This window comes from Hylobates moloch, unplaced genomic scaffold (genome assembly GCF_009828535.3).
Source record: "Hylobates moloch isolate HMO894 unplaced genomic scaffold, HMol_V3 SCAFFOLD_13, whole genome shotgun sequence".
Taxonomy (NCBI): Eukaryota; Metazoa; Chordata; class Mammalia; order Primates; family Hylobatidae; genus Hylobates; species Hylobates moloch.
This window is the reverse complement of record NW_026652288.1, coordinates 1,212,073-1,225,309: the sequence shown is the minus strand read 5'-3', so window position 1 is coordinate 1,225,309 and position 13,237 is coordinate 1,212,073. Positions and strand designations below refer to the sequence as shown.

Genomic DNA, 13,237 nt, shown 5'->3' with positions numbered 1-13,237 from the left:
TGTGGGGTAGATGGTCTGGGGTCAGGAGAGGGAGACAGATCAGAGAGACTGTGAGGGCACAGTGGCAGGCTGGTGTGGGGTAGAGAGACTGTGAGGGCATGGTGGCAGGGCCCGTGTGGGGTAGACAGCCTGGGGTCAGGAGAGGGAGGAAGGCACATTTCCCACCTATACTGGCTCAGAAGTGGGTGAAGAAAGTGGGGCCGCAGAGGGAGGGGCTGGGAGCTGCCCAGAGAAAGCAGATGAGCCTGGCAGCCAGGCTTGGGTTCTGGGCTGGAAACTGGATAATGCCTTCAGCTGAAGCCACGGGGGGACTGAGAGGTGGGAGGTTGTCATTGCTGCGGCTCACATGTGACCAGCCTGGGAGCAGCTCCGCCTGCTCGTTTCCAGGGCAGACGTGGGTCTCTAAGGAGCACAGGTCTTTCCCCAGGTCCTCTGGGGCCCGAGTGCCTCACAGACGCCGTACTGACTCTGAGGAATTCTACTACAACAGGTTCGGACCCCCCGTGCTGTGTAGCCCAGGCTGGCCACTCTACGTCTGTCCGCCAGCAAAGGGCCAGTTCCCTTGGACTTCCCTAATGACGTCCTGAAGACAATTCCTGTCATCAACATGCAGTTCAGATGACCAGAAGCTTCAGACTCCGTCTCAAGAGACTCAGGCCGTCTCTGCCCCAAGGGTCTGCGGAAAGAGGGCCCTGGGGGAGGAGGGTCCCTGGGGAGGAGGGTCCTGGGGGAAGAGGGCACCAGGTCACCCATGGCTTACAGGGATCCCGTGGACCACTGCCCCATGGCTGCCTCAGCCTAGTCCCGGCTGGCCTCCATCCAGCATGCTTGTGAATCTAATGATAAAGAGGGGAGAGATGGCAGAAACCCCCCGCGCCATGCCTAGTCAAAGAGCACCCGTCAGCTCACAGTGTGGGAAGGTGCAGGAGGGAACAAAGGGTTAGCCGCCCTGGACAGAGGACAAACCTGGCTGCATCCTAGGGAAGGACCTCTCGGCTTTCCCATGGATTTGCTGGAAATTAATGCAAATGATTCAACCTTTCTTGAATTTGTAATGCATGCCGTAAGTAGGAATATCAATACAAAATACAACGGAAAACAGCAAAAAGGGATAGGGCACCGTTTACCAGCGACAAGAAAACCTGAAAAATTGTATTTCAGAAATCGCAGAGCTAAGTGATGGTGGAAAAGTAGAGTTGGTAAAAATAATAAAAATAAGAGCGAATGGAGAAGGACTGGAACTGCACATTTAGCATTTTCCCTGGACAGTAAGAATCAACAAAGTCTTCCTGAAATTTAAGTTTAAAATGCTGAGCTAAGAAAGCCGGACCTGAAGAATTCATACCACAGAGGAAAACGCCTCATGGCGAAAGGTCTAATCGGCAAAAGTGACATGGACCAAAGAACTGATTAGAGGAATGAATTTTTAGTGTAAAAGTTTGCACAGCAAGAATTCAACTTGGTGAAAACAATTTCAATGCAATAAAACAAGCATAATACCTTGGAGGTATTTTAAATGCAGTGTCAAGAAAGTTGATGAAGGAGTTGGTTTGATGGAGTTAACTCTGAATCATAGATTTGCAGTGAAAATATATTAACAATTTGTCACATTAATAAGAATCACACCAAAACATACAGTGTTAGACCCCAGACAGCAGGGTGGGTAGAAAATGAGGAGGCGAGTAGAGAAGCAAACACCTTTGTCTCACTAGGAGAGGAAGCGTGTTTGCTGGGCACCTGCCGTGGGCCACACCGTGCTGGGATCTCCCCCCTCCCATGTCTCTCTCCGCTGTCTCCGTCTCTCTTTCTCCCTTTCCCCTCTGTTCTCCTCCCTACTCCTCACCACACAGTAATGCCCTAAGGTGGAAATCAGATCCTGTTTTTAAAGCTGAAGAATGAGACACAGAGGGAGTTGAGGCTGGGATTGTGTTGAGCCCGTTTGCTGGGAGCAGCGTGAGGTCTCAGGGTAGGTGGTGGGGAGACATTTCCTGAATGAGTGAATTGACCTTCTGAGCTCATCTAATCATGGGTCTGGGGTGCTGTGGTTTTAGTCCAGGATGTTTCTCTCCTGGAGCCCCAGGGTCTTCCCTGTTATGGTCTCTGACTCTGTAACTGCCTCTGTTCTCAAGCGTGTGTTGGTACATTAACATCCACTTTTTCATATCTTTCAGCTAAGTGGCATTTTGCAAACTAAACTGGTGCTCGGTAGCATATTTTTAGAACTCCAGAGTTTAAAATCAACTATAGTCAAATATTTCTTTCCCAAGTTTCCTTGGAAAGGTATTCATTTAATCTATAGCTGTCAATCTTAGAGAAAATTGCTGTTTTTCTTGTGGGTGTGGGCTACAGACACTAATGTTTATCATAATGATAATGTGATAGATGTTTATAGGGATGTTTGCAAATACAAAATTGTTTAATAGGAAATTATAGTCATATCAGTTTTTGTTACAATTATACATTTAATAGTTATAATTACAGAACCAGCTAATTTGAAGTTATTTGCTTACAGACTATTCAATATTTTTTATTGCTTAGTCTATTTCATGGTTAGCTGAGGGTTTTAATTATCAGTAATTAAAGTTTTTAAGGTTTGAAGACCAAATGATTCGTAAAACATAGGGAATATTTCCTGTCACCACCCCATCTAAAACTAGAGACACCATTTAAAGGTTAAAGTAGTATCTTCCCAAAACAGATCAATATAGTGTCTTGTAGAGAGAGTAGGTGATTATTTAGTCTTCACTGGTAATGATTATTTGAAGCAACAGCCCTGGCATGTGGAATATAATCTTCCCGCGAGGAGAAGCAGGGCAGCTGCGGCACGACCTCTAGCACCAGACAGGTCTTGGGTTCAAAGATCTGCTCTGGGCCTACCAGCTTTGAGCAAGTAACAGGCTCTCGCTCCACCTCCACATGCTACACTGAAAATGGACACAATCATAGCACTTTGTTAGTTTTCTGGGGCTGCAGTCACAGAGGACCACAGACTTGGCTGCTTAAACAGCAGAAGTTTATGATCTAGAGCTCTGGAGGCAGGAGTCCACATCGAGGTGCCTGCAGGCGGCTCCCCCGGCCTCCCTCCCAGTTCCTGTGGCTGCCGGCAATCTTCCCAGGCCCCAGCTTAGAGAAACCCCACCCTGATCTCTGCCTTCCCGTCGAGATGGCCTTCGCCTGCTAGGCAGGACTCCGTCCAAACTCTTCTTTCTAGGGGAACACCAGCTATATTGAATTAGGGGCTCCTCTACTCCAGGACAATCTCATTTTAACTAATTGCACCTGCAGAGACCTTAGTTCCAAATAAGGTTACATTCTGAGGTCCTAAAGGTCAGGATATAAACATATGTTTTGGGCAATGCCCAGTTCAAGCCATGGCAAGCACCTGAGTCAGATGATTTATCAGCAAATCAGAGGAGACAGTGGCTAAGGATGACTGGGCATTGCATCTGATACATGGCTTTAGCCATCACTATCACCTCTCTATTGGAAGGAATTTCTCACAGTTGTCTGAATTATGGTGTATGTTAGTTTTGTTAGAAGCTATGAAGCTACTCAGAAATACATCACTGAAATATCGTATGCTGGATAGATCATAAGCTCATGCGTCAAATGCAGGTGTCTGTGTCAACCACAGTAGTCATCAGAGGCCTTGCAGAATAACCGAAATGGGGAACTGGCTTTACTACCATATCTCAGCAGCAGAGAAACAGGATGCAGAGCAGATGGCAAGTACAGAGGCTTCCCTTACAAGTGCTCACAAAAATAAAAACAACAGAAAAGAGGCCATTACTGTGGATTCTTGACAAGGCCCTTTGGAAACAACAATGATCATGGGTAACATCTGGTTGCTAAGCTTTCAAGTTTTTAAAAACCAGTTCCTGTAGGAGATGCAAAAACTGTAAGACAAAGATTTCCTGTTCAAGGGGCAGACGTTCCTCAGTGTACCGAGAAATTGCTAGAAAAATGAAGTTTGTCAGCTTAAGGAGACTTTGGGCTGAGACAATGGGGTTTTCTAGATGTACAATCATGTCATCTGCAAACAGGCACAATTTGACTTCCTCTTTTCCTAATTGAATACCCTTTATTTCCTTCTCCTGCCTCATTGCCCTGGCCAGAACTTCCAGCACTATGTTGAATAGGAGTGGTGAGAGAGGGCATCCCTGTCTTGTGCCAGTTTTCAAAGGGAATGCTTCCAGTTTTTGCCCATTCAGTATGATATTGGCTGTGGCTTTGTCATAGATAGCTCTTATTATTTTGAGATACGTCCCATCAATACCTAATTTATTGAGAGTTTTTAGCATGAAGCGTTGTTGAATTTTGTCAAAGGCCTTTTCTGCATCTATTGAGATAGACATGTGGTTTTTGTCTTTGGTTCTGTTTATATGCTGGATTACATTTATTGATTTGCATATGTTGAACCAGCCTTGCATCCCATGGGGATGAAGCCCACTTGATCATGGTGGATAAGCTTTTTGATGTGCTGCTGGATTCAGTTTGCCAGTATTTTATTGAGGATTTTTGCATCAATGTTCATCAAGGATATTGGTCTAAAATTCTCTTTTTTGGTTGTGTTTCTGCCAGGCTTTGGTATCAGGATGATGCTGGCCTCATAAAATGAGTTAGGGAGGATTCCCTCTTTTTCTATTGATTGGAATAGTCTCAGAAGGAATTGTACCAGTTCCTCCTTGTACCTCTGGTAGAATTCGGCTGTGAATCCATCTGGTCCTGGACTCTTTTTGGTTGGTAAGCTATTGATTATTGCCACAATTTCAATAAGCAACTTCAGCAAAGTCTCAGGATACAAAATCAATGTACAAAAATCACAAGCATTCTTATACAGCAATAACAGACAAACAGAGAGCCAAATCATGAGTGAACTCCCATTCACAATTGCTTCAAAGAGAATAAAATACCTAGGAATGCAACTTACAAGGGATGTGAAGGACCTCTTCAAGGAGAACTACAAACCACTGCTCAATGAAATAAAAGAGGATACAAACAAATGGAAGAACATTCCATGCTCATGGGTTGGAAGAATCAATAGCGTGAAAATGGCCATACTGCCCAAGGTAATTTATAAATTCAGTGCCATCCCCATCAAGCTACCAATGACTTTCTTCACAGAATTGGAAAAAACTACTTTAAGTTCATACAGAATCAAAAAAGAGCCCACATTGCCAAGTCAATCCTAAGCCAAAAGAACAAAGCTGGAGGCATCACCCTACCTGACTTCAAACTATACTACAAGGCTCTAGTAACCAAAACAGCATCGTACTGGTACCCAAACAGAGATATAGATCAATGGAACAGAACAGAGCCCTCAGAAATAATGCCACATATCTACAACTATCTGATCTCTGACAAACCTGACAAAAACAAGAAATGGGGAAAGGATTCCCTATTTAATAAATGGTGCTGGGAAAACTGGCTAGCCATATGTAGAAAGCTGAAACTGGATCCCTTCCTTACACCTTATACAAAAATTAATTCAAGATGGATTAAAGACTTACATGTTAGACCTAAAGCCATAAAAACCCTAGAAGAAAACCTAGGCAATACCATTGAAGACATAGGCATGGGCAAGAACTTCATGACTAAAACACCAAAAGCAATGGCAACAAAGCCAAAATTGACAAATGGGATCTAATTAAACTAAAGAGCTTCTGCACAGCAAAAGAAACCACCATCAGAGTGAACAGGCAACCTACAGAATGGGAGAAAATTTTTGCAACCTACTCATCTGACAAAGGGCTAATATCCAGAATCTACAATGAACTCAAACAAATTTACAAGAAAAAAACAAACAACCCCACCAAAAAGTGGGCGAAGGACATGAACAGACACTTCTCAAAAGAAGACATTTATGCAGCCAAAAAACACATGAAAAAATACTCATCATCACTGGCCATCAGAGAAATGCAAATCAAAACCATAATGAGATACCATCTCACACCAGTTAGAATGGCCATCATTAAAAAGTCAGGAAACAACAGGTGCTGGAGAGGATGTGGAGAAATAGGAACACTTTTACACTGTTGGTGGGACTGTAAACTAGTTCAACCATTGTGGAAGTCAGTGTGGCGATTCCTCAGGGATCTAGAACTAGAAATACCATTTGACCCAGCCATCCCATTACTGGGTATATACCCAAAGGATTATAAATCATGCTGCTATAAAGACACATGCACACGTATGTTTGTTGTGGCACTATTCACAATAGCAAAGAGTTGGAACCAACCCAAATGTCCAACAACGATAGACTGGATTAAGAAAATGTGGCACGTATACACCATGGAATACTATGCAGCCACAAAAAATGATGAGTTCATGTCCTTTGTAGGGACATGGATGAAACTGGAAACCATCATTCTCAGTAAACTATCTCAAGGACAAAAAACCAAACACCACATGTTCTCACTCATAGGTAGGAATTGAATAATGAGAACACATGGACACAGGAAGGGGAACATCACACACCGGGGACTGTTGTGGGGTGGGGGGAGGGATATACCTAATATAATGATTAAGGGTAACACACCACATGGCACATGTATACATGTAACAAACTGCACATTGTGTAGTATAATAATAATAAAATAAAATAAAATAAAATAAAATAAAATAAAATAAAGAAAAATGAAGTTTGCCAGAATGTTGAGCTTATATTATTGGGAAGATGAGAAACACCCGGGAAGATGGCCTTAGAGTGGGAAAGTCCTGGATAATCCATAGATATGTGGTATCGGGTGATGCTGGGAGGCTTGGATAATCCATACATGTGTGGTATGGGGTGGTGCTGGAGGCTCAGCCAGTGAGGAGCTCTGAAGGCCGGGGTGGAGGGCGAAGGCGACTGCAGGGGTCATCCTGGCAGAAGGCAGGGCTGGCTGCAGCAAGAGCATGCACAGGGCATGTTGGGCTAAGCCCGGCACTCAGGGAGAGCAGAAGCCGAGAGACTGTGGCCTCTGTTTGCTGGTATCCTGGGCATGGCCCTGGGGACCCAGCCTGGGCCTGCAATGACTTCTTATAGTGTTTGCTGTTATTTTTAATACTGTCTATATAAAATGAACAATTGTGCATTAAAAATGAAGTGATGCTCAAGGAGTTTGATTCTCAAGAGCAGCAAGGTGAGAGGCAGCAGCAAGGAGTAGTCCTCAGGGCTAGGGACGTGGACCAGCTGCCCCACCCGAGGAAGCCTGGAGGGGCTCTTTCTGCAGAGAGCACTCTCACAGGGCAGGGTCTCTCAGGTGTGGGGCTGAGTCTTTCAACAGCAGCGCCATTTTTAACATGAAAGTTCAACTTCCAATTTCTGCCCTCAAGGGAGGGAATAAAACTGAAGAATAAAACTTTTTATTCATGCATGACCTTTTTTCTCTGAGAGACCTTTGAAAGAATCTTTACTCCTAACAAAAGACTACTTCAATGCAATCATTTAATGTTAGAAAAGTGTTCCATATTGCTGAATCTTCGTCCACAGATATCTGACACCACCTAAGATGTACGAATGATCAGTCCACTTTCATTATTTAAAGCATAATGAAAGATCCAGGGAGTCTACTACGTTGTACAAAATAGCTCTGAGATCTATGCCTTTGAGATACCAGTAATCTGTGTTAGCTTCAGGAAAATAAAGCAGCTTCATTGCAGCCATGTCCAGAGGAAAGGAGATTGCTTTGTGTCTAAGTAAGTCAAAAAGTGAAGGACTTACCACCTGCAAATCACCGTCGAGGTGAGACCTGCCAGGCCTCCGATCAGCAGAGCAGCCAGAGAGATGGAGACCCAAGTCGCCCGAGGGAGCCTCCCGGAGTCTGGGGCACAGAAAGAGGCCTGGTTAGAAGAACCTTCCAGGGCCTGGGAAAGCCAGGTTGTCCTGCCTGAGTCTGGAGCACACCCTGTCCTGGGCCAGCGGCCTTCACCCCACAGCATGACGCAGGGAGGGAGGGACATTTATCTGCCCAGAAAAGCCATTTAGACCATTAAGTCCAGACCTGAATGTGATATATGTGGGGAGAGCCAGCAGGGGACACAGGGCAGAGAAGTTGGCTCTCTCTTTATGGCAACTTCACTGTGGGCTCGGCATGGACGCTGTCCTGCAGGACAGAAAGCACACCTTGCTGCCCAAACCAGGGAGGGCTCTCAGTGCCCTCGGAGTGGACCACAGGACCCAAGGAGCCCTGGGGGCCTCAGACCGGGGCAGGAAAGGTTCGCAAGGTGGGCTGTAAGGGATGCGGTGTAAAGCTGTGAGGTTTTGCCCTTGGCTGCATTTTATTTTTCCCAGAAGCCTCCTGGAGGTGAAACCGTGGTTGAAGGAAGGTGGCCAGCGCCTTGCAGAGCTGGGGCCCTAGGGGGACGGGGGCACGGGATGGCAGCAGACTTTGGAGCTCATCCTGGGTCTCATCAGCCCATTCCAGAAAGAAACTGAACAAGGTTGGTGGGAATCAGACAGAGAAGTGCAGAAAGCCTGACGGGACAGAGGAGAGAGGCAGCCCAGGAGCGGGCCCCAGGACATCTGGTGAGGGGCCTGAGGAAGTGCCTCCCACCTGGACCTGTGTCTTCATCTGAAATAGCCGGGAACTGAGTAAGGGCTCCTGGCTCCAGCCCTTGGCTTCTGTGCTTTCTGCAAGGAGATGCCAGCCTGGGGCCACTGCGGCCCTGAACTCAGAGCTCCTTTGACCACAGTTTTATGACTGACTTTTCTGTTTAGGGGCCCATTCGCGGTGGCCGAGGAGAAATCCAAGATGAAACGAAAATTGACTTTTAAATAAGAATTTAAATACTACCAATCAGTGTTTTTCTTAAACAAACATGGGTCGCCCTGGATAAACATCATCATGTGTGGTTGAAGAAAGGCTCTGGGGCTAAGAGAGCACATTCAGGCACCGACAGAGGCAGCGGCTGGGGGAATGGGTGCTTGGTTTGGTTCTATTTCTCACACTGGATTTTTTAAAGTTGGTGATGAATGCGTCTGCGGGTGACTGCGGTTCCCTGTGCCACTTAGCGCCTGGGCATCATTTGTAGGTGTGTCTCATTTCCAGCCCAGACACAGGTCGTGTCCATGGCTGTCTTCCTAGCATGGGTCTTTCCCAGCCCAGACACAGGTGGTATCCGTGGCTGTCTTCCTCCCATGGGTCTTGGACACTCAGCATTTGTTGGATACAATAATGAATGAATAAATTCTAAATGCACATCCTGTTTCTCCAAAACGATCCTGTCCTCTTAGCCTTTGCACCGCATGACTTTTCCTCCTGGGCTTCTCTAACCATCCTCCCGCCTCCGGGATCTCCTTCCTGCCACCTCTCACAAACGCAGGAGAGTCTGCAAGGCGGACTGAGCACACTAGCCTCTTGCTAAAAGCCCGTGGAGAGCAGAGCTGCTTGCTGGCTGTGGGACGCCGCTCCTCCCACATCCAGAAAGAGGCTGAGTTCATGTTTCCATCTGCTGCTACTTGCTCTCACCCCCATGGCTGCTACAGGTGGGGGCTCTGCCTGTGCATCTGGGGCTGGGGGTGCGGGGAAGGCTGAGCTGATGGAGGCCTGGGTGGGGATTCCAGGTAAGCACAGACCAGGTCAGGGCAGTCAGGACAGTGCAGCCGTGGAAATTCATTCTGGAACTGGTGTTTGACATTTCCGGGAGGGGGACTCCCCCTTCCTGCTGGATTTGGTTCTGAGAAACTTGGGCTGGAGGGGCCACCTGTGGAACTTCAAAAACCAGCAAAGCCAAGCATCTGACATCAGAGCCTTGAGTAAGAGGAGGAGCCACGTCCTGGGCCGTGGCGAGCATCTGAGTGAAGCCCACCTCACACCAGCAAACGGCAGACCCACAGCAGGGACGTAAGCAGCTCCATGTTTACCCAAAAGTGTGAAATGAGCCTGGGCAGGGGCAAGGCCAGATGCCGCACAGCAGAAACTTTCCTTTATTCTTTGCTCTAAATTTTTCTTTCTTGGCATTTTCAATTTCAAGAGCCAGTAAATCCACTTGGAGCCAGATTGAAGGCTGTGTGCTTCTGGGAGATACCCAGCTGAGACAGGTCCTGAAGCCCCTGCATGTCCTACGGGACATCGCAAAGGTCACAGCTGCTGCCACAGTGGCTTTCCAACCTCTTCAGTGCCACCCTGGGGAGCCCTGGAGTTCTCTGCTGTGGGCATGGGTGCCCCTCTTGTGGGGCTGGGCAAGGGGGGAGTCCCTGAGGCTGGGTGAAGGCCAACGAGGGCCTTTGGAAAGAAAGGGCATTGGGTTTGGGCAGGCCCTGGGCAGACAGAGGGCATCGGGATTTTGGAGAATTCAGGTCAGAATAATATGACTGGGATGGTTAATGTATCAGCTTGACTGGAGCACAGGTGCCCAGATTAGACATTATTCCCGCTGTGTTTTTGAGATGGGTCCTGGACGGGATCAGCACTGGAGTCTGTGGTCTGAGAAGAGCAGACGGCTCTCCCCAACACGGGTGGGCCCTGTCCCATCCTTCCAGGCCCCAGTGGAGAAAAAAGGGCTTCACTTCTCTTTTCCTGACTCTCTGCTTGAGCTGGGACATCTCATTGCAGCTTCGCCTGCCCAGACTGGAACTACCCCGCCAGCTCCCCTGGGGCTCCAGTTTGCAGACAGCAGATCCTGGGACTCCTCAGCCTAATTCCATGACCAATTCTGCAGAATAGAGATGCTTTCACATATCAGTACACAGAGCTAGATGCACGTGTAAAACTATGTCTATGTATGGGTATCTACCTCTATATTTACCTCTATACCAAAATCTATATTGTGTCTATATCTAAACTTACATAGGGATAGCTACACCTGAATCTATTCTATTCCTATGTGTAAATTTATATCTATATTTTTATATCTGCATCTGTACCTAAGTCTAAAACTATATGCATCCATAATCAATATCTATATCCAAATCTAAATCAGTATATCTATGTCTACATATTTGTTATCTATATCTGTCTAATCTATGTAAATCCATATATGTATATCTAAATCAATATCCATATCTATATTTAAATCAATGTCTAAATCTATATAACTACATCTACAAACTGTGTCTCTATGGATGTCTCTGTCTAATCTATAACTATTTCTGTACACACATCTGCATCTCTGACTGCTCCTGTTTCTCTGGAGACCCCAACTACAATGACGACCAGCACACGGGTTGGCCGGGGCCGGAGCTCTCACGGGCCGGGGAGTGTGAGCTCCTCTCACAGCCATGCCTCATCTTCCCAGGCCTTGGCGTCCTTGTCTGTAAGTCACTGTGAGGACAGAAGCAGCAGCCGTGGCACTGTGTATTAATCTCTCATTCATGGGCCCTGGTGCCCACCTTCCCTGGAACCTCTGGCCTCCAGCCAGGGCTCGTAGGAGGGGCTGCAAACATAGCTCAGCTGTTGCTCCTGGGTCACGCTCAGCCCTCAGCACCTGAGTGCATGTCCACCCAGCCGGGGCCTCTGCTTCTCTGTCCACACTTCCTCATGGAGGCAGCCTTGGGTTTCGCGCTGTCATTCTGAAAGCTGAGGGACAGCCATGTCCATCAACCTTTTGGTTGCAACCAGCAGTGACAGAGCTGGTGCATCCAGGGATGGTGCTGGGTCCTCTTGGCCTGTGCCGTCTGTACAGAGAGGGCACTGATGGCTGCGCCGTCTGTGCAGACAGGGCACTGCTGGCTGTGCTGTCTGTACAGAGAGGGCACTGATGGCTGTTTGTGCAGGAGCAGGGCTCTTTCATCAGGGACATGTGTGGCCTCCGTGCAACAACAGTTAGACTTGTGCGTCAGGGATGCAGAATGGTCATGCTCAGCGTCCTAATTTTCCATGGTCGTTTTTGCAAGGGGTATAATTATGAGGGTGCTGGTGGTGGATGAAGCATGCACTGAAGCCAGCATCCCCAGCTTTTCGCCTCCCAGCTCCTGAGATGCTCTGGGGGCACTTTCCCTCCCTCAGTCCCTTCCTTAGAAAGAGGTCACTGTCCACCATCGTCCACCATCAGGCTCCACCGGCGGCCTGGCCCAGTGCCTCTGGAGGGCCTGGGTCCTGCCAGGGAGGCCAGGGAGGTACAGGGCAGCTGTTGGAGAGGAAACTCCTCGGAGGCAGCCAGCTGCTTGAGGGGCTGCAGGGCTCAGCGGGAAGATGTGTTCTGCCACGGACCCTGACTTCACGTTCAGCAGCCAGGAGCCCAGCAGGGGCGGAGCAGGGCAGGGACAGCACCATGCAACATCACATCCACCGCACAGAACCAGAAGGCAACGCGGAGCTCAGAGCTGCCCTGAGCACGGGCACCGCATGGGCGCTGGTCCGGGCCGGGCTCAGGGTCTCTCTTGGACGCCCTCTTGGGGGCAAGACCTGGAGAGGCAGATGGACAGCGTCCAGGCAGGAGGATTCCTGAGCAAAGAGGTAGCACTGGGAGGGAACGTCTCAACTCTAGAGACACATTTGGCTTCAGCGTTTATAGAAAAGAGTCCTTAAGATGTAGGGAATACATCCTGGCTAACACGGTGAAACCCCGTCTCTACTAAAAATAGAAAAACAAAAATTAGCCGGGCTTGGTGGCGGGCGCCTGTAGTCCCAGCTACTCAGGAGGCTGAGGCAGGAGAATGGCGTGAACCCGGGAGGCGGAGCTTGCAGTGAGCTGACATCGCAGCACTGCACTCCAGCCTGGGCGAAAGAGGGAAAAACCGAAAAAAAAAAAAAAAAAAAAAAAGATGCAGGAAATAAGTGTATGTTGTAATTGTTCTCAGGAAAAAAACTAGAACAAGATGTTTGAAGCAAAATATTGGAAATTAGTTTATGCAACTCGTGCTCCTGTTGTATGAACTTCTTCTAAAGTTTTATTCTGAAGATTAAAAGATGGCACCATGGACCAATTGGCTGTCATGGGCTGAACTGGGTCTCCCAGATTCTTATGTTGAAGCCCCAACCCCCCGGCCTCAGAATGTGGCTGATTTGGGGATGGAGCATTTGAGGAGGTAATTGTGGTGGCATAGGGATGTCACTGTGGGCCGTGGCCCAAGGCAGCCATGTCCTTATGAGATGAGGAGATGAGGCCATGGACACACAGAGGGACTGCCCTAGGAGGACACGGGGAGAAGGTGGTGTCTGCAGCCAAGAGGCAAGTCCTCAGGGGAAGCCAACACTGCCCTCACCTTGATCTTGGACTCCAGCCTCCGGGACTCACTGAGAGAGAAATCTCTTGTTCAAGTGCCCAGTCCGCAGGGCTTTGCTGTGGCACCCCCAGTCTGCAGGGCTTTGCT

The 13,237-nt window shown here is 48.0% G+C and overlaps 1 protein-coding gene across 1 annotated transcript in view; it reads right to left on the bottom strand.

Annotated features, from left to right (window-relative positions):
- Positions 1 to 13,237, bottom strand: part of TPO (thyroid peroxidase) — a 172,920-nt gene that overhangs the window by 5,684 nt on the left and 153,999 nt on the right. Inside the window, exon 15 of the mRNA XM_032172472.2 lies at positions 7,706 to 7,805. Within this exon, the coding sequence (XP_032028363.1) occupies positions 7,706 to 7,805 (100 nt within the window). The remainder of the gene's footprint in view (positions 1 to 7,705; positions 7,806 to 13,237) is intronic.